At 48.1% G+C, this 21,104-nt stretch overlaps 2 protein-coding genes across 5 annotated transcripts in view; both read right to left on the reverse strand.

The window, feature by feature from the left end:
• Positions 1–8,403, reverse strand: part of MYO15A (myosin XVA) — a 94,718-nt gene extending 86,315 nt beyond the window's left edge. For all 4 annotated transcript variants that reach the window (XM_081169325.1, XM_081169324.1, XM_081169326.1 and 1 more), the window contains exons 1-6: positions 8,044–8,403; positions 4,539–4,621; positions 3,934–3,997; positions 2,720–2,829; positions 1,267–1,341; positions 961–1,051 (exon numbers count right to left, since the gene is read on the reverse strand). In XM_081169325.1, the coding sequence (XP_081025451.1) occupies positions 961–1,051; positions 1,267–1,341; positions 2,720–2,829; positions 3,934–3,997; positions 4,539–4,621; positions 8,044–8,400 (780 nt within the window). In that variant the 5' untranslated portion in view covers positions 8,401–8,403. The remainder of the gene's footprint in view (positions 1–960; positions 1,052–1,266; positions 1,342–2,719; positions 2,830–3,933; positions 3,998–4,538; positions 4,622–8,043) is intronic.
• Positions 8,404–8,416: 13 nt separating this feature from the next.
• Positions 8,417–11,943, reverse strand: LOC308572857 (unconventional myosin-XV-like; the record flags this gene model as incomplete). Its single annotated transcript, XM_081169287.1, has 2 exons — positions 8,417–8,431; positions 8,518–11,943. Coding segments are annotated over 2 exons (3,441 nt in total), but the record flags the coding sequence as incomplete, so codon positions are not given.
• Positions 11,944–21,104: the final 9,161 nt, after the last annotated feature.

Here is a 21,104-nt window from a genome sequence, read left to right on the forward strand (position 1 = left end):
AGTTTTTCCCCTTAATTTTTTTTTGGGGGGGGGCCAAGTGAGTGGGGCCCAAAGCTATAGCTTGTTTAGCTTATACATAAATCCGGCAATGACTCAGATCCTTCCCTAGTACCCCAAAACAAATAGGGTAGGACAGATGGGGCAACCGTAGAAGCTGCCTTTTCACAGTAAACTTGAAGATTGGACCCTCCAATGCAACCCCCTTGCGTACGGGTCACCATCCTTCAAGGCACATCCTGAGGAGCAACTGACCCTTAATTCTTGATTATCCAGATTGGTGGTAGCTAACCCAAGCACAGAGGAATGGGAAGGGGCAGAGTAACCCCTCAGTGGTTAAGCTCAGATTAGACCAAGGCAAATGAGGGACCAATCTGCATGCAATTTAATCCATCCTTGGTTTCACTCTATTAAATCACAGCAAAACATTCACACTGCACACGGCTTCTCTGTACCTCTATCTGCGGAAGTGCATGAAGGAAGCAGAGGTTGGGAGGCAATCAGTGTGCAATTGATCAGAATGGCTCACGCTCTCCAACCCATCCTCTTTGCAGTTGCCCATCAAACAAACTTGGCAGTGCCACCCCAGAGATGGAGACTCAAGACCTTTTAATCAGATTAGGGGCTCATCCAGACTTCCTTTTGTGTCATGTTTTCAGGCCTTCAAAGCTCTGCATCCAAGCGGTTTGTTTTTTGATCCCAGTCCTTTCCCTGGGAAAACTTGCATTTTACTGCTTAATTGGAGCAAAAAGCAATCACATTTTCTACAGATCGGCATTTGCTCCAGTTCAGCAGTTAAACGTGGGTTTTCCTGGGTAAACGCTGGGACAGGAAAACCTCAACAGCACTCAGACACAAAGCTTTAAAGCCCAGATCTGTGCCTGGAAAGCATGGTGCAAACGGAAGTCAGAATGGACCCCTGGTCTTGGACTGGCTCAGCTGCCTTCAGTCAGGCTGTTGTACCTGCTGTGTTGCAGTGTGCTTCTGATTTATCGCTGCCAGGTAACGGAGGATCAGTTTGGTGGCTTCCGTTTTGCCCGAACCACTTTCGCCACTATAAGCAATCAGGTGAACAAGACAGCCCTAGTTATTTATTATCATCTCTTCCTCACGATGCTAAAACATACATGCTTGTAGGTTATGTATCAGTCTTGCAAACACTTGCAGAACTGGAGGAGGTTATGGGCTAGCTCACCTTAACAGAACGCACCAGCCTTGCCAACAGGAAGATGGAAGGTGTTGCACTCAGAAGTGGCACAGAAAGCTCACCTGATAATAATACACTGGTTGATTTTGGCATCTCTCAGTTTGCTGTAGGCGATATTGGTGATTGCGAAAAGGTGCCTGCAAAAAGGAAGAGAGGATTTAAAAATCTGGCTTAAATTGCAATGCAGATATCAGTGACGTGCTTCCATCAAGCTAACATTCCAGTGCACCTGCATTGACAGTAGGAACCATAGTGTTCTGGGACTGGCTGCCTGGAGGGAAGCAGTTCTAGAGGGCACTGGCAACACACTGAAATGCAGGAAGTACCTTTATTGTACTGACCTTTCCCCTCCAAGTCCTCAACAGCTGGGAAGAACATTTATCTACCCAAGATCCTTGAGAGCCACTTCATGTCAAATTAGACCAACTGTCAGAGCTGCTTCCAGATCCTAGCTCACAGAGGATCACGCTAGCCAGCGATCATTAAGTAAAAGTCTTTATTGAGTTACAGTTTCCATTCTCAAGCTGCTGCGTGCAACTCTACGTCTAGTGGTTAGATCGGCGAAGCTCCGTCTGAGTCTCCGCCCCTTGTGCACCAACTTAATATCCTAGCCCGGCTCCACCTTTTCCGCCTGACTGTTCTCCTCTGGGTCCCTCTGCCCCCCGGGGTCTCTTCCTTCCGGGACGCTTCAGACGCTGACCCCCCAGACCCTTCTGTCTCCTTGCGCCGGGCTTTAGGACCTGGCTCCCTTTCCGGGCTGCCTACTGCGTCACTTTCCTGTGCATTTGAACTTGGCGCGCGCGCCCAACCTTCCACTTTCCGTCTGACCGTTTCTTCGCTCCCCGATGGAGGTGTGGCCACTCCTGACTCGTGCCCTCCCCCCTGTTGTGAGCTGCCAGCGCTTGATCCCTGGCGCCCTTCCTCTTCCCTGCTCTCTGGCGGTGACGCTGGTCCCGATTTCCAACTGCTCTCCTCTGAGTCCCCTCTGGCTCTATCTTCCTGGGGTGTCGCCCTAGGCACCCCCCTTGCCCTGGCCACTGGTGCTCCTTTCTGTGAATCTTCTGATTCACTGGAAAGACTCGGAGATCTCGGGTCGTCGTCATCACTCATCTTTTCTTCTGCCTCCTCCCCCTCGCTCTCTGTTTCCTCCCTTGCCCTTGCCTCTGCTCCTGAACCCCTGACACCAACCTTCACCAACCCGATGTTGTCCTATCAGCCCCAGCTAGCACTGTCATGGTAACCAGGGCTAATAGAGGTTATAGTCCAAAACATCTAGAGAACATCAGGTTGGCGAAGGCTGGATTGGACAAGATGGAGTGATGGTCTGACTCAGGATAAGACTGCTTTATGTGTAACTTAGCCACTGCTCTGGCTCCTGAGATTTCAGCAGACATACACACATACTTTCCAGAATACCTCTGTAGCCATGCTTTTTAAAAAGCATGCACTTCTTTGGAAGTGAACAATACACAGCACGTTGCCTCCAGATCCGATCTGTAAGCAGCAGAGACTTACGGTGGGTTCTCCCCCAAGGCTTTCCCTTCATATTGCAGCACGTGGTCTGTCCCGTAGATGTTGTACATTTTGTAAGGATTCACAGACACTAAGATGCTACCTATATAGGTCTGGAAGAGAAAGAGAGAAATTCAGCGGAAGGGATAAGCTCTGAATGCATGCATGACACTACGACCTGCTTCACACATAATGCTAAGCCATGGTTTATTCCATTCTTGCCTATTAAACCATGGTTTAGTTTTACATGTGAACCTTTAACTATTATTTGTTTACTGCAGAAAAACCACATGATCTGAAGCCATGATTTGCTGTTGGTTTATGAACCTTGATTTGTTTTAAGTCTAGCTTGAAATCCCAGAACCTTTCCTTAACAAAGATTTGTTTGGTTAAGACATTCACAAAGCCACAAAAGCATGAGACAAGAGATGCTGTAAAATGAAACAAACTATGGAGAAACAAGTCATGGATTTTTTGATCATCTGTGGGACAACTCCTGGTTTGTTAAACAAACCGTAATGGTTTAGCATTATGTGCAAACCAGGCTTCTCTCTCTGTGTGTATTGAACACCAAGCACAGTCAAGTGAAGTAGAACCCTACCAAGCAGCACAGTTACTCATTAATAAACAACCCAACCTACTTGGTTGGGTGGTTACTCAAAAGTAATTGGGTGCTTTATGTATCAAAACCACAAATAAGCAAGAACAGAACCTACTGGATGTAACCTTAGCATTACCTGGAGCTCCTTCAGAACCTTTTCCTTCATCTTCCTATATTTTGCTTTCATTTATGCATTTGTTAATTTAAAAATCCAATATTTTTAATTTATTTTAATAACTGCATCTTTATTTCATCCTTCCCCGCCCCTACGAGCTGGATGGTGTGCACCGGCCTTCTGGTGCCCTTCATATGTTTTGGATAACAGCTCCCATCAGACCCAGCCAGCACACAGCCATATGTTGCTGGAACTGATGGGAGCTTAGTTGGTTGGGGGATGGCTTGTATACTGAATTCACTTCCCGCCTCCCAACCCCAGTTCCCACTTTTTTTGCCACAACAATCCCAAGATCTCCCAGAGTGCTTTGTGGCTTAGTGAGGATTTGAACCCAGGTCTCCATGGGCCAACACTGCATCCACAACACCATGCTGGGTTCTTTCCCAGTACTTCATTAAGCTTCGGAAATAAGCAAAAGCGAAAGGACAACAACCAACTTACATAAATTAGTCCCCGGTCAAACCTCAACCTGATGTTGTTAAGAACCGCATTCTCCTGGAGGTCTCTGCAATGTACAGAAAGAAAGGACTTCTTTCAAAGACTATTTGTTACGTATTAGATATGTTATCATTAGGTTGTTGTACGCCAAAGAAAATGCAGTGCACATGGGGAGTCGGGGAAGAGATAATCCAGGCTTCTTCAACCTCGGCCCTCCAGATATTTTTTGCCTACAACTCCCACGATCCCTAGCTAGCAGGACCAGTGGTCAGGGATGATGGGAACTGTAGTCTCAAAACATCTGGAGGGCCGAGGTTGAGGAAGCCTGAGTCACAATCAATTACATATTATTTGCAGACAGAAAGCAACAAGAGCAAACACCAACCATATTCACTGAATTAATTTCCATTGCGGACATGGGGCAAACAAGCAAGCACTGGCAATTTCTACTCCCATTTTCGCTCTATTTCCCCAACATCCTTAGTCCAGAGGAGCAGCGAGTTTTGGACATTCACAATATTTGTCTGGGATTCCCAGCATTTGCACCTGGAAAGCCCCCAGATTCCAAGCGTTCCTTAAATTAAATTATCCGACAGCAGTCAACTTACTCCAGCTGGGTCATGTCTTCCACAGCATTATCCCCGTGCTGCAGTGGGTGGGCTGGACATTGCAAGCTGTGGGTGGTGTGCATCTATATTTGCAGAGAGGAAAAGGCAATAAAATCAGCACATGCTCAGATCCACGCCCCCATGCACTTGACCCTCAAGGAAAATGCAGATTATCTTTTGTATGCAAATACATGCAATCAATGCATTTATTATTCAGGGTATTATTTATTGCTATTAACGCCTGTTCTCAAAGCGGCTTTCAGCAATAAAATACAGTGGTACCATGGTTTGAGAACAGCTTAGTTTATGAACAACTTGGATTAAGAACTCTGCAGACCCGGAAGTAGGTGTTTTGGTTTGTGAACTTTGCCTTGGAAGCAGAACATGTTCCGCTTCCTGTTGAGTGTGTTCCATTTGTAAATTGAGTCCCCCGCTGCTATGGGAAAGCACACCTTGGTTTAAGAACGCTTTGGTTTAAGAACGGACTTCTGGAATGGATTAAGTTCATAAACCAAGGCACCCCTGTATGGCAAACAATATCAATGCATTGGAACTTATCAATTAAAAAAGAGAGCAGTTATACAACTGGTGGGAAGAGATAGACTACAAAACTATTCCTGAATAAGGCACCTGGGGTGGTTGTGACAGTGGTTGGTTCAAGACGCAGGGCACTATATACAAAGTGATTTATAGAATGTTGTCATGGGCTGGTTGGATACAGAGGAGCGGTGGGAGGAACCAGCTGGGGAACCCCCAAGGGGAAAAAGAGCCAGGGGATTGAGGTGAGACGACAACAAGTGGTCAGAGGGAGAAGACTGGGTAGAGGATGTGCTGGAAGCTGAAGAGGTAACAGGGTTTAATGAGTAGGAAGAGGCTGTGGTAGAGAGGAGTCCAGAGTCAGAAGCAGGAGCAGAGTCTGGAGAGGAGAGGGGCCAGGAGGCAGAGATGAGTCAGGCTGGTGAAGAATCCAGGGAATCTTCCCCTCCTGCTGCGACAAACTCCTCTCCCCACTTGTCTCCCAGAACATGAAAAGGAATGAAGAGGGTGGAGCAAAGAAAGGGAAGATGAAGGCGTCTCAGATAGCTTGGGAAGGACCTGGAGAAGAAACAGACTTAGAGAGCTGTGGACCTTCAGTCCTCACAACTGCCTCATTGGGACAAGGTCAACCGGGAAGAGTTGGGGTGCTTACTTGGCCTGAGCTGTTGTTTGTTTGTTTGTTTGTTTGTTTGAATAAAGAGTTAACTTCACTGACATCTTGTGAGATATTGCTGAGCTGACCCTGACACCCGTTCTGACATATAGAGTGATTGAGAGGATATATAAGCTGCCTGGGGAAGGGACTGTGGGGCAGGAGCTGCCCCATCCTCGTGGCCTGAACGTTGCCAGAGTGGTTTAACAGCCAGCCTCTCTTCACAGGGAACTCTGGGAATTGTAGCTCTGGCACAGGAATAGGGGCCTCCTAACAACCCTCAGGACACTTCACAAACTACACCTCCCAGAATTCTCTGGGGGAAGCCATGAGTGGTATTATAGTGCATTAAATGTATGGCGTGAATGTGGCCCAAGAGCAGGAGCAAGGGAGCAAATTTGCCTGCTGTCACCGATAGTTGCATTGAAGGGCCTTGCTAAACTCCTGAGGAACCCCCAGGTGCCCTCTAACCCCCCATTCCTAACCCTTTAGCCACTTTGACTGTAAGTAAAACAACAAAGGGTTAAAAGGTATGTAGAGTAAGGGGCTACCAAGTCCTAATTCTTACTCATCATGCTGTCTCAGCTGAATCATTTCAGACTGCGGGTAGGCACTGACATGATTGAATTATCTTGCATGCACTAACCCCCCCCCAAAAAAAATCCCCCTCCCCATAGAAAACTAGCATGTCAGACCTAGACCCCTCCTTGACATTCTAGATTTCTATGCATAGGTTATATATAGATAGATATATTACAAAAGAACACATGATTAGGTGAGCCCCCCACCTGCACCAGTGCAGCCTAGACACAAGTTGGCTCTATCCCTGATGCTTTTGAAACGCCAAACAATTTTTTTAAAAGTAAATTTTTATCCTATCCCTTGTCCAAGTAGCTCAAGGGAGCATAGATGGTTTCCCTCCTGCTTCATTTTAACACCTAGTAAGCTTCATGGAAAAGTGGGGATTTGAACCCTGATCTCTCAAGTTCTGAACCAACGCTCTAACCTTCACACCATACTGGCTCTCTATAAACATTCCCACTGCTTCTAGGAAAGGTATGGATAATCCCCAAGAAAGTGGTGGTGGAGGAGGTGTTGCTTAGCAACCATGCAGACGGCCTGATCTTTACTGAGGTAACACGTGCCCTGATTGGCTGAGTGCTTCTGAGGGAGTTTTCCTCCGTATGTTTGGTTGTATGTCTCCCTCCATGCACAAGGCCCGAACTAAGAAAGACAAAACCTCTCTATTCCTTTCTCCTCAAATCATACACTGTTGTTGTTCAGTTTCGCTCAGTAAAGTGTTATCGAGACTTTTCTCCCTGGGCTCTGTCTGTGTTATTTAACTGACTTTGCTTACAGGCAGCATCTCGTTTTCAAGCCTGCCGTGGTGCCCTGTTTGTTGGTGTTGAGTCTGTAAAGGCAGCGGCAGAAGATTGGTAAGCAAATACTTATCAAAAGATAAGCTCCTCAAAGCTGGGCTTTGAATGATGATCCGCTTCAGGCAGCTCTGCTCAAGGCAGCAGGAGTCAGCTTCGCTCTAATTAATACTCTCCTCCTGTTCCATGCCAGCTCCATGTCGGAGATCAGGTCCCTAAATTTACATACAGCTCTTTTGCTCCGACAGGCAGCTTGTGCCTCTAACAGGGGCTACTAACCCTGACGGCTGTGGTCTGCCTCCACTGTCAGAGGCAGCAAATGTTTCTGAATTCCAGTTGCTGGGAAAAGCAGGAGGGGTGACTGCCGTTGTGTTCAGGCGCTGCTTGTGAACTTCCCGTAGGGGGTTCTGTTTGGCCACTGTGAGAAGAGGAGTCTGGACTAGATGGCCCCCTGGCCTCATCCTGCGGGCTCATATAACTGCAAACTTAACTGAATTACTTCCCATCCCTGAGTGAGACCTTGCGAGTGAAACTGATCCAGAATTCCAAGAGAACCTGGACAGAAAAGTCCGGTTCAGGATAACCTTTCCACTTCCACCCACCCCTAGTTCCCAGACCAGGGCCATCCCAAGGAGAAGGGCAAAATGTGCCCCGCACAAACAGATTTCATGGACAGTTGAATCTTACTTCATTACACGGGCAACAGGATCCTGAAGGCACTCGGCTAGTTACGGGGGCACAGGACAGGTATTGTGCCAAATCAAACTCTTGCCTCCCAGAAGAGGCCAGGGAAGAAACAGCTAGGGAAGCTGCCCTCCCCTGCACATCCGCCGCCTGAGACAGTTACCACACTCTGCCTAACGATAGGGCCGGCCCTGTTCTGCTCCACTCCCCTTCCCCCTCCCCATCACAAAATAGTACAGGATTCTCCATCAATTACCTTGCACCGCCACCTCTTGCTCATCCCACCAAATTCTGTGTGGTGCATCGTCGACCCACGTGTCAGGTACCAAGCCAAGCCACTGCCTCCCTGGAAAGATGTCGATGGGTTCAAGCTCCCCGAGGCCCAATCGTTGGCTGCCTGGTGCCGGGGGCTGTTCTGGTTTTGCATGCGGGATTTCCTCCTGAAGGAAGAGCCAATTCGCTGGATCTGGGGCATGACGACGGCGTACCTCCCAAAGCTGTCCTCCGCGTCATTTTCATGCAGCTCGGCGGGTGAATAGGCAGCTTCCCAGCTTCCCGGGTGGTTATTCCGAACGGGTGAGGAACGGGGAAGGGGAGGGCTCCCCCTTCCCATGTTGTAGGCGGGCCCCTTAAACGAAGCTGCCCTTTGGGACAAGGGGCTGACGTTGGGCCCTCCCAAGTGGCCAGGATTGCCCCCAGAAATGGCGTAGGACCAATTACTATCCCAGGCCTTGCGGGCCAGTTTCGGAGTCGGTGACCGGGAGTGGCCGGCCAACCCTGCTTGCTTCGATGATGGCGGTGGCGGAGGCGGTGGAGGAGCATCCTCATAAAATAGACTCCTGGAAAAGGGGGGCAACTGTCCAGGGATGTGATCAGCCCGTGCCTGGGACGCATTCCTATCTTTTGTGCTGCTTTTTGTCAGGGAAGGGGGACGCCTGATGGACGAAACAGCCTGGGCCATCCCAGCTAATGGCTGTCCGACGCGCTGCAGGTAGGCCTGCCGGGTGCTGGGAACAGGACTCGAGGGCACAGACAGATTCGAAAGGCTCCTCAGGCTTCCGCTGGCTCTTGTCTTGGGTGAGGGATTCCAGGCTGCTGGCCTTCCATTTCCAGAAACACGGTCCCACCTCTCCTGCTGCTGCTGTTGCTGCTGTAGCCACTGACCCTCTCCTGGTCCATTGGCACCATCAAAAGCCTCAGTGAGAGGAGACGAGTTTCTTGGAGACTCCCTGATGGTGACCCTCCGGCTCCCTTGCTGCGTAAACATGTGAGGGGAGCTCCTGGCAGACAAATTGGGGGACTGGGAGCCGAACTGCCTCATGAACTGGTTTCTCATTAACGGTTTCACGGCTTTGGTCGGGGGCTCTTGCTGCCTGCTCCAAGCTTGGGGGAGCATACCTTGAGCATCCACAGGCAGGGGGCTCGTTCTCCTTGGCGGCTGGAAAGGGTTTTGGATGGGAGGCGAGCCAAAATTCCTGAGAGATGGTTGAGGTGAGGGAGGGGCTTTCAATCTGCCGGTGGTGGGATTATGGAAGCCCGCTGAGGCAAATCTTCCAGGGGTCCTATTCGACATAGCATCCTGGAACTTGGAAGTAATGGATTTGACGGAGCCATGAAATGAAGGATGGCTCAAAGGGGCCTCGGTCCTGTGACTACTGACTCCTCCTAAACTAGAGGAGGATGGAGTGCGTTGGCTCATAAAAGGATTACGTGCTGTTGGTCTAGGGGATGAAGGTGAGCGGAAGGTGGCATTTTCTGATGGGTTCCCTGTGGTGGCCGGCCTATGTCCCCATGATGGAGTAGCATTTTCTGGTGGTGAAACGACTCTCTTCATAGGAGGAGGTGAGTTCCTCCGCTGGAGGGAAGGACTTCCATGCATGATTGTTGACCATGAAGAAGAGGAGGACCTTGAGGGCTGGTGGCCACCAGACAACTGCTGATAAGGGTTACTTATCTCAGGAACGTGGAAGCCGGTCTGAGGCCTATTTAAGCCATATGACCTTGGGCTTTGTTTTAGAGAAGAGGGAGAGTTGGCTGTTTGGCTGAATTCTCTCTGAGGTGAGCTGGGGCCTTCTTGGTGTGTCTTTGTGTAGGAAGATGACCGGGCAAATGGAAGTGTGTTGTGCAGCTCTTCCTGAAGAGCATCTCGTAGTCTCGCTGCAGGGTGAGAAGGAGCGAGGCCACTGCCATGCCTCCCTGGAGCCCCAAACCGCCTCATGGATTGAGGAGAAGATGCTAAACTGACCATTTGAGAGAGTCTTGCCCCCAACTGAGGAGAAGGTGGCCCCATACGCCTACTCTCTCCTAATGGTGAAGACAGAGTTCTCCTAGGTAGAGATGGCGTAGTAGGCCTGCTTGGTCCATCATTCCCGCGGTGTTTGAGTATGGGCTTTGGTTGTGAGAGAGATCTTTGTAGGAACTGCCCCAGAGGGCTTCCAAATTCTCTGGGGGAGAAGCTAGGATTATTCGCAGCTGGGATCAAATGCCTTCTGGGCGAGTCTGGGGAGAGAGGCCTTTGAAGCTTCCGAACGAAACAGCCAGGGAGCAGCTTTGAGAAAGTCCTCGGTGACCTGGGAGGCTCTAGATTCTGGTCATCAAACTGGGCAAAAGGAGATGTCAAGGGCTCTGATTCTTCTTCCTCTTCCTCCTCCTCTAGATCAAAACTGGCAAGCGGAATGTGTGGAGAAGGAGGGAGGGAGACATCAAGCTTGTCTGTGCCGAAGAGTTTCACCTGAGGCCTTGGGAAAAGCCGGAAGCCTCTTTTCACAGACAGCTTGGAAGGCAAATTTTCTCCCATCCCTTGCTGATCAAAAAAGGAAGAATTGGAGAGCGCAGTGGGGTAGCGGCCCTGTTCTTCCACAGCTCCTTCTGTTTCGTCTGTCTCCACAATGTCATCCAATGGATAGGCATACGGGTTGTATGAAGACTGTGTCTGAGGGGACCATTCGTGCTCGCTGTAGCTGACTTCGTGCTGAGAGTAGGTGCCATCATCAGGATACCCCAGTTCATCTTCCCCTGCAAAATGGGGCCCATGTGTCCCTTCGCCCTCTTCATAACCACTCCCGAAGTCATCATAAGATTCGTACGGAGAATAGCTGGCAGAGGGTTCATAATCTGGATTATCACGGTTAGGATAGTCATACTGGTCTTGCTCATAGAACTCCACTGGCTCCTCAAGTGGTCCAGATTCTTCATCCACTGGACACCTGTCATCATGCTCACCATCACACGCCTCTGGGTCGTAATAATCTTCCTCTTGGCAGTCATCGTAGAAATTCAGTGGGGTGGCAGAATCCACATCTTCCCAGTAGCCGAACTCTTCCTGGGCTTGGCCATAGAGGGTGCTCTTGGCTCCTGGGGTCTTCCTCATGTTAGCTTTGTGCTTCAGAACCTCATCCCCCGATGGGAAGGGCAGCTTCTTGGCTCCAATCTTGGTCAGCCAGGATTCATTGGTGACCTTTCCATCGCAGGTGCACCGGCCATGTTTGGCCAAGAATCTCCTGGTCAGCCAGCTGGTCGCAGCTGCAACGTTGCTGACGATCTCGGCCCGGGGCTTGAAGTTGCCCACCTTCCTCTTCCGGCACAGGCCGCCAAATAACCCTTTACCTACAGCTTTCCCACCGCCGAAGCGTATCAGCATGAAGGTCGACTTCTTCCCCTCAGTCTTGGGCGGCGCCTCTTTCTTCCTCTCCTTTTTCTTCTTCTTCCCAAGGGACTTAAAGCGCATCATGAGGTTGGAGGTGGACTTGAGGATGCCCTTGTTCTTCTTGGACTTCTTTGTGGTGCTGTGCTTCTTCAGCCCCCAGAAGAAGCGGGAGGCGTTCTTGAACTGGCCTTTCTTGCGGCTCTTCTTTGGGCCCAGCCCTCCGAAGCCCATCAAGAACTTGGACGTGCTCTTCAAGCTCCGCCTCCTGGGGGGCGGGTCCTCCTTCTTGGCTATCGCCATGGCCTTGGTGGCCCCTTTCAGCTGGGCTTTGGCTTGCTCCTTCTTGGCCCCTTTCTTCTTCTTGGCATCGTCAGTCGCCAGGCCGATGACCAGCTTGGAGGCGCCTTTCAGCGGCTTTCCTTTCTTCTTCCCAGAGGCATCTTCCTCCTCCTCCACCACCACGGCCTCCTCTTCTGCTGCCCCTTTCTTGCCTTTGGCTGCCCCTTTCTTACCAAATTTGGCCAACCCCCCTTTCTTGTCTTTCCCTTTTTTAGCCTTCGGGTCTTCTTCAATCTCCTCTTCCTCTACCACTTCCGCCACCTCCGCTACCTCCGCTACCTCCGCCACCTCGCTGCCCACCTCACTCCCCTCGGCATTTTGGTCAGCCTCCGACACCTCCTCGGAGTCGCTGACGGCCTCCTTCTTCCCCTTCTTGGCATCTTTCCCTTTCTTAACCATTTTCTTGGTGTCGAAAGAGGCTCATCCTCTTCTTTCTCTCGGCCACTTTGCCACGGGGTTTGCCCTTGGGCAGAGGTAGACAGGAATGCCCATGGAGACAGAAGCAAGGAAGAAATTATCAGGGCAACACACGCATGGTGCTTCTTCAGATCTGGAACCCGGCCTCAAGACCTTTGCAGCAAAAGTGAGAACATTTCCCCCCGTATTAAAATTGCCCTCTTCAGAACTACAGGGGGAGAGGCGGAGAGAGAAAGAGAGAACAGCCTTCTCTTAATTTACCTTCTGACCCGATTGGGCAACTCCCTGCAGGTATCACTGCGTTTTTTTCCTATGCTTCAGATGCTGTGACGTTGACCTCTTTAATTCCCCTCAAGAAAGTTAAGAACTAACGCAGGATCTGGCTACGGCAGAGGTTGCTTCCAAGGCTTATCTTGCAGAAGTCTTTCTCCTTATCGTTCTGCAGGCGAAATTGTCCTCAGAGCCCCTCTCCAGGCTTCCACAACAACCTGCCGGTCAGGAGATTTTTCAATTTGCTGTTTTCTACAGGGTGCCGGGAGTTAAAAAGTCAAGGTATAGTCACTGACTGAGAGGCTGGAATGTAACTGTATCTTCCTGGGCTCACATACATATGAATAATGTAACTGGGCAGCTCCATCTCCCCACGGAGACATCCTTCCAAATGAGAAATAAAGCTCTTTTTTTAAAAGCAGCCTTGCCCAACCTGTGCCCTGCAGATATTGCTGGACCCACCTCCGATCAGCCCTGGGCAGCAAAGCCCAAGGTCAGGGATGATGAGCATTGGAGTCTAGGAATATCTAGAAGGCACCAGGTTGGGCAAGGACTGGGGAAGAGAATGGAAACCCAGAACCCCAACCCTACTCTTTTCATTTTTTTCAACCTCAGCCAACTGCAGCCAACAGGTATGACACGTCTATCATGTCCCCTCTTAGGCCAGATCCACACTATATATTTCAAGCACATCCGAAACACATTTCAAGCACATGACTCACCCGAAAGGACCCAGGGGGCTGGGATTTATTCCTCAAAGGGCTACAACCCCCAGCACCCGTAACAAACCACAGTTCCCAGGGTACTTTGGGGAAAGTTTGAAATGTATGCTGAATGAGCTTGAAATGTATAGCGTGGATCTGCCCTTCTTGCTCACCTTTTCTCTAAACGAAAAAGCCCCTTTTCTTGCAAGGGATGGAGCAACTTCACAGGGAGAAAACATTGTGATGTTTGGGGCTTCTTGTTTATTGTCTCTGCTTAAATGCCTTTTCTCTAGAGGTATATAAAACTATGGGGGAAGTAGATGGAGCATGCCCTCCAACATTTCTCTAATGAACATAGGGACGCCCTAAGGAAAAGCGGGACATTCTGGGATCAAATCAGAAACCTGGAAGGTTTCCATAAATCTGGGACTGTCCCTGGAAAATAGGGGCACTGCCATTCACAGGCAGCATGGCCAATGAGTTGGGGTGTTGAGTGTTGGAGGCTAACAATATCTGGAGAGACACGGGTCCCTCACACTCATTTTAAGCTTTAGAGGTTAAAGCCCAGAACGCTGAATAATAGATTGCAGCATTAAGCATTCACACGGTCCACTGCGACAAGGTCAAAGTCTTTTGGAATAATATATATAATGAGTTAAAAAGAATGTTCAGGTACAGCTTTCCTAAGAGACCTGAAGCATTTAAATAGATCAGAAATTGTTTATGTACGCTACAACGGCGGCAAGAATTTTGCTAGCCCAAAAATGGAAACAGCAGGAACTTCCAACAATAGAAGAATGGCAGACAAAAGTTATGGAATATGCGGAAATGGCAAGGCTGACTGGACATATCTGGAACCAGTGTGACCAAGCATTCCAGAAAGAATGGACTAAATTTATACTATAGTAATGGTAAAGGGACCCCTGACCATTAGGTCCAGTCATGGCCGACTCTGGGGTTGTGGCACTCATTTCACTTTATTGGCCGAAGGAGCCGGCGTACTGCTTCTGGGTCATGTGGCCAGCATGACTAAGCCGCTTCTGGCGAACCAGAGCAGTGCACGGAAATGCCGTTTACCTTCCCGCAGGAGCGGTACCTATTTATCTACTTGCACTTCGTGCTTTCAAACTGCTAGGTTGGCAGGAGCAGGGACCGAGCAACGGGAGCTCACCCCGTCACAGGGATTCAAACCGCTGACCTTCTGATCAGCAAGCTCTAGTCTCTGTGGTTTAACCCACAGCGCCACCCGCGTCCCTCAAAATTTATACTATATTTAGAGACTTATTGCACACATATAAAGACACTAGCAGGACTGAGATAAGACTCACCTCATGAGAAGAATTAACATTCTATCTAAGATAAAAGAGAGTGTTAAGACAAGTTAAGATAAATATAGGATGTTACAAATGTGTTACAAATGTGCAAAATAAAATGTAACAAAAACAAACCAGAAAAAGGACAGAGGGAAGTTGTATGCTTGGTACAGCAAATGAGATAATGGCTGTTATGTTATGGTACTATATAATTGCTAAAATTTGAAAATCAATAAAAAACATGTGTGTGTGTGTGTTTTAAAAAAGCATTCGCACAGTCCAGATCCAAAAACGAAGCCTTCTTTGCAGCAAGGGGACAGGAATCTTTATTCAGATTCTGAAAAATGCAGCCTTATTGAGCAAAACTCTCTAACACATACCTACAGAATATGCATGTGTGTATGATACATGCAGTGTATTGGAAAAAGTTCTCTGCTATTTGACACCTTATCTCCTCCTCAAACCACCCCAGGGCATCTTATAGCAGCAAGGAGTCCGGGAAAGACGCTGAGAAGGAGGTAGCAAAGCAGCACGATAAAGTGAGGGATGTTGGGTACAATTACACACCACGGCTGGTGAAAGGAAGTGTTCCTGCCTTTTGTTACTGCGTAATTTGGGCTTTACCACCAGACCTCGGAGTGGATTTATAATGACCTTTAGAAAGGCAATGTCCAAACCACTCATTGGATTTCTCTTAGTGGCAGCACATATGGTTGTAAGCCACACCATGGAAGATCTTAGAAGGCACAAACTTGAATACTTGAATACAAGAGAGCCTAGCCTATTGCCCTTACAGAAAAGCTGGCGCACAAATCGAGGCTGGCAAGAGGAACAAAGAGCAAAGAGACAATTGCTGGAGAATGGCAGAGCTTGTTTCATTCACAAATACTCCTGAAAGCCAAATGCAGTGGTACCTCGGGTTACATACGCTTCAGGTTACAGACTCCGCTAACTGAGAAATAGTACCTCGGGTTAAGAACTTTGCTTCAGGATAAGAACAGAAATCGCGCGGCGGTGGCACAGTGGCAGTGGGAGGCCCCATTAGCTAAAGTGGTGCTTCAGGTTAAGAACAGTTTCAGGTTAAGAACGGACCTCAGGAACGAATTAAGTACTTAACCCGAGGTACCACTGTATCGGTTCCAACCATTTATACTGTTGTAGATCACATAAGAAGAACATTTTACAGATGGATACTCTTATAAGTTGTGGTGTAGGTCCTGGAAGACAGGCTTTCGTAACATACTTTGTGGGGGTCTCCAGGGAAAACTGGGTTGGGTTGGCTGGGCTGGGCTGGGCTGGGTATGGGCTACCTTTACTTCCAGTAACGAGGGTGAGGAGCTCTCTCTGTCAGCTCCATCAGGCCCCCACTCTGCTCAGCTGTTACCTAAGGGCAGCCATTCCATCAAGACTGCCTCAACAGGACAGATGCATACATACATACAGTGGTGCCTCGCAAGACGAAAAGAATCCGTTCTGTGATTCTCTTCGTCTAGCAGTTTTTTCGTCTTGCGAAGCAAGCCCATTGAAGGATTAGCGGATTAGCGCTATTAGCGCTATTAGCGGCTTATCTGCTGATAGGATCAGCTGATAAGCGGCTTAGCGGCTTAGAAAAAGGGGGGGAGGGGAAAAAAACCAGCAGGAACTCGCAAGACATTGTCGTCTTGCAAAGCAAGCCCATAGGAAATTCGTTTTGTGAAGCACCTCCAAAACGGAAAACTCTTTCGTCTAGCGAGTTTTCCGTCTTGCGAGGCATTCGTTTTGCGGGGCACCACTGTACATCATATCGATCAACTGTCCCGGATATTTTGTCACCCCTCTCAGTGGTGACACCCAGGGCAGCCCGCCCACACTGCACCCCCTTCCTCCGCCCCTGGGTACACATATGCGATGATTCTGAAAACAATAAAATTAGGAGGAAAAAGAATGGCAGACTCGCACCACCCCTCTACCAGAAAGCCCACCTGCAACCTAAGATTTGAAAACAATATGTACCGGTAATAAAGAATAAAAGTTTACACATCCGCTAAAACCAACCACCAAAAAAACCATGGGGTTTTAGAGCTACATAAATTATAATTTATAAATTATAAATTATAATTAACATACTAGAATATAACTACAATTACAGTAGTTTAAACTCTGTTGCAGCATTTGAATAACTTTAGTAGTAGATTTAAGAAAGATCTGAAACCTTAAGATAAATCAATAATTAGTTAATTAGTCAATTTAAGACAAAAACGTGTATTGGTAACAAACAATAGATAATTGAAATAAGGAATGGACGGGAGGTGGGGTCTATAGTCCAAGGACCGCTTTTTGTTTTATTGATTTGTAATTAATAAAGTCCATATTATGGTTTGGTTTGTATTTCTTGTTTTTCTTTTCTTTTTTGGTGTATCAAAGGAAAGAAGGGGGGGAGAATACACACAGTACAGCAGGGGTGGGTGAATGTGGCCCTCCAGGCATCTCTATCTGGCCCTTGCGACTCTCACCAGGGAACACAGCCCTCTTTAGCATGTCCTCACACCCTCCTCTACTGGTTTTGTCTGACTGGAGTGTGTCCTTGCCCTGTGATAATACCTCTCGCTTGCCTGGGCCGAAGACGGAGAGAGATCCATGGGTGCAGAAACAGAAACTTCTGGATTCTGCAAGGCTCAAATGTCATCTACTGTGCAAAGGTAAAGTTGCCTCGCCTCTGGCCCTTAAGGCAATCAGCATGCAGCCCTCGGAAATTTACTTGCGGAGGAAATCAGCCCCTTGTTTTCCACTGCTTCTATGCAACATTTATAGGGCCGTAAGCGCAGTGGGAGAGCATCTGCCTTGCATAGAGAAGGTCCCAGCTTCAGTCCCCGGCATCTTCAGGTAGGGATGGGAACGTCCCTTACCTCAAAAACTTGGGATAGCCACTGCCAGTCTGTTTGCAGAGAATAGTGGGCTAGGTAGGCAAACTCTCTGACTCAGTGATAAGGCGAGTTACTATGTTCCCACAGCTACACCAGGTGTTTCTGTTTACAATTGGCAGTTCCAATTTCTGTGTCTGGAAAATCACCACACCCATTTTTGTCTTTTGGGGGGACACCTGTGTTAAAACCAAACTACCCGTGATGTTAAATGTGTCTTTGCATTTAGTGTGCATGTTTTTTTAAAAAATGCAAAAAGCAGTCAGTGGGCGGGGGGCAGGGGCCCTACAATTATCAGGACTGCAACTGACATGTAGGGTGTTTAACCCTTTCCACCTTTGCTTAGTGGGTAGGGGTTTTTTCCCCTACCTAATGCAAAGAGTTTCCCAGTAGTGATGTATGGAAGTGAGAGCTGGACCATAAAAAAGGCTGAACATCAAAGAATTAATGCTTTTGAATTGTGGTGCTGGAGGAGACTCTTGAGAGTCCCATGGGCTGCAAAAAGATCAAACCTATCCATCCTGAAGGAAATCAGCCCTGAGTGCTCACTGGAAAGACAGATCCTGAAGCTGAGGCTCCTATTCTTTGGCCACCTCATGAGAAGAGAAGACTCCCTGGAAAAGACCCTGATGCTGGGAAAGATTGAGGGCACAAGGAGAAGGGGACGACAGAGGATGAGGTGGTTGGACAGTGTTCTCGAAGCGGACAGCATGAGTTTGACCAAACTGCGGGAGGCAGTGGAAGACAGGAGTGTCTGGCGTGCTCTGGTCCAGGGGGTCACGAAGAGTCAGACACGACTAAACAACTAAACAACAACAAATGCAAAGAGTGGCTTCAAAGGAGCAAGTTTCATCAGCACTGTGGCAGAGGAGAAAAGGGTTAAACTCCCCTCTCTGCCTCCTGCAATCCCAGTGATTATCAGCCTTCCTCGAAAGAACTCCTATACACATTTTTTAAATTTAAAATTAAAAGGTGTTCTCTAATTACAAAGACTTGTTTAACATCTCCTTCAGTTTGGCCCTGAGCGGCTAAAGTAAGGAGTGACATCTAGTGTCTGTGAAATGCGTTTCCTAAGAACGCATAGATGTACTCTGCTACCCAGATGTATTTTTTTCATCTTGTCCATTTTTTACCTCTAGGAGGGTGAAGAATGGGTGAAGAAGCAGCACACTTTTAAATAATGAAACACAACATTTCATAAAACACAGGCTATCCCAAAATGAGGCAGCTGAGATCAATTGCTCAACTGGTAGAACATGAGACTCTTGATCTCAGGGCTGAGTTCAAGCCCCACATTGGACAAAAAGATTCCTGCCTTACAGCGGGTTGGGCTAGATGACCCTCGTGATCCCTTCCAACTCTACAATTCTATGGTTCTGTGATTTTATGATTCCATAGTGTGGAGAGGATCACGGCTGAAAAACAGCTGTTTTCGTAGCTTGTCCACTGAAGATTCAAATTTCCCGATCAAGCAACTCAGTCTCTGCACAGTGCTAGCTAATAAATCCAGCTCCGCAGATGAGATTATACACTATTTTATTATTTTTGCAATTGTCTTTCCCCTCTTCCAGTTTTAACTTACTTGGTTAACAACAATAATAATAATAGTAATATTTGTATGCCGCCCATGTAACTGGGTTGCCTCAGCCACTCTGGGCGGCTTAGTTTCATCTCATTCTTATCTTTATTTGCTGGTTTTCAACTGAATTTGTATGGTGCATGAATTTATTTTGATTCACACTTTTTGTACCTAGTGCCCTGGAATCTTCTGATGAAGGGTGGTTAAGAAACATTTTAAATACAGAAAGAAACAGGAGCATAGAAGGTTACCAGACGTCCCCGTTTCCCGAGGACAGTCCCCGGATTTACAAATCAGTCCCTGGACAAAATCCATCTATTTAGTAAGAAATTGAAAAGTGTCCCTGGATTCATTGAAAAAAATCTGGTAACCTTAGCATAGGAGCCAATAAAATATTTGAGGGGGCCATCCCCCATTGATAGGCTTTGTCATTCAAATGGGTGGGTGGGGGCGCGTCACATCATGTGACCCATTATGCAGGGTGGGGCTTATCTGGGCTCCCCAATATTTTATTCTCGTTGGCACCCCTAATATAGTAGCAATAAACAGAGTGGTGAAGAGGTGCCAACAGAGGCATTTTCAGACTCAAAGAACAGTCCAGGGGCCAGGAGCGAATCCTGTCTGAAATCCTGGAAAGCTGCTGCTGCAGGCAACAATTGTCAACAAAACTCAACTAGATGGATTTGCGGTCTGACTCAGTAAAATGCAGCATCCTGTGCTCATCCATCTATCGCTATATACTTTTTGGTTATACAGTGGTACCTCGGGTTACATACGCTTCAGGTTACAGACTCCGCTAACCCAGAAATATTACCTCGGGTTAAGAACTTTGCTTCAGGATGAGAACAGAAATCGTGTGGCAGCAACGGGAGGCCCCATTAGCTAAAGTGGTGCTTCAGGTTAAGAACAGTTTCAGGTTAAGAACAGACCTCCGGAACGAATTAAGTTCTTAACCTGAGGTACTACTGTAATATATTGAGCGGTATTCAACTGAGGTTTCCTCAGAGTAAACCTACTGAAATCAATGGGCCTATCATGTTCATTAATTTCAGTGGGTCTTGGTCTGAGTAAAAGTTAGTTGCCTACCACTCACTGAAAAGTGTTACACACAGACAGTGCTTCTTTTCTGGGGGTACGCATACCCCAAAACATTTTGCGAATCTTCGTACTATTGTCCATTTGCTGTATTTGTTTTTCCTGATTTGAACTATAAAATGGTGGTTTTCTTGAGTCAAAATGAGAGTACCCCTAAACAATTTTTTAGAAAAAAAGCAGTGCGTGTGAGAGAGACAAATAGAAATATGGAGCAGGGGGCAAGGGACCGTCCTCCTTGCATGGCTTACCTTTCAGAAAGCCTGCCATCCGGACACAACCGAAAATCTGGGAGTTGAAGCCTCAAAAGTCCTAAAAACATGGCGTCTCCTGGAGAGCTGGTGCCACCCAGTCGCCAGCCCGGAGTCGGCAGGTGGAGAAATTGCAGCTTGCATTAAGCATCCTGAGTCCCCTTGTCTGAACTGAGCAGGGAGCGGTGGGGGGACTAAAGATGTCCGATGCTGCCTACCGGCATCGAGTGCCGTCTGTCCCCCGACCCAATGGCTGCTCTCCGAGACTGTCTTGACAACTGTTGCTTCCCCTTCAATCCCTGCCGGGCAGGCGCAGCCAGTGCCAGCAATCAAGCAGTAAATAATGGGAGACAATGAGGCAACCTGACAAGGTTGGAAGAAATCCCTCTCGGTCCTCTTTGGCATCGCTTCTTGTACAGATGCCTGCCTGCCGCCGAGTTAGAGTGGCCAGAAATCCGGCTTGAAATACCCAAAATACAACCTCCTTCCCCACAGACCCCTCAGGTGCTGAGGTCAACAGGGGGGGGGGGCTCTTGGCAGTTCCTCCACCTCAGAGGCTCATCTGTGGTTGCCCAGGAAAGGGCCTTCTCTGTGGTGGCCCCTAAGCAGTTTAAGTCCCCACAGAGGCCTGGCACCTTTGCTACACAGCTTCTGGCAATTACTGATGGCACACTTTTTTGCCCTGGCTTTGGACACCTGAGGTGTCTAGTTTTAGGACTCTCCTTATAATAGGTTGTTTTTAAACCAGTTTTAAAATTATTTTTTTCAGCATCGCCACATGCCCTCTTTTTCATGGGTAGAGCCGT

The sequence above is a fragment of the Podarcis bocagei genome (genome assembly GCF_964188305.1).
Source record: "Podarcis bocagei genome assembly, chromosome: 14".
Lineage (NCBI taxonomy): Eukaryota > Metazoa > Chordata > Lepidosauria > Squamata > Lacertidae > Podarcis > Podarcis bocagei.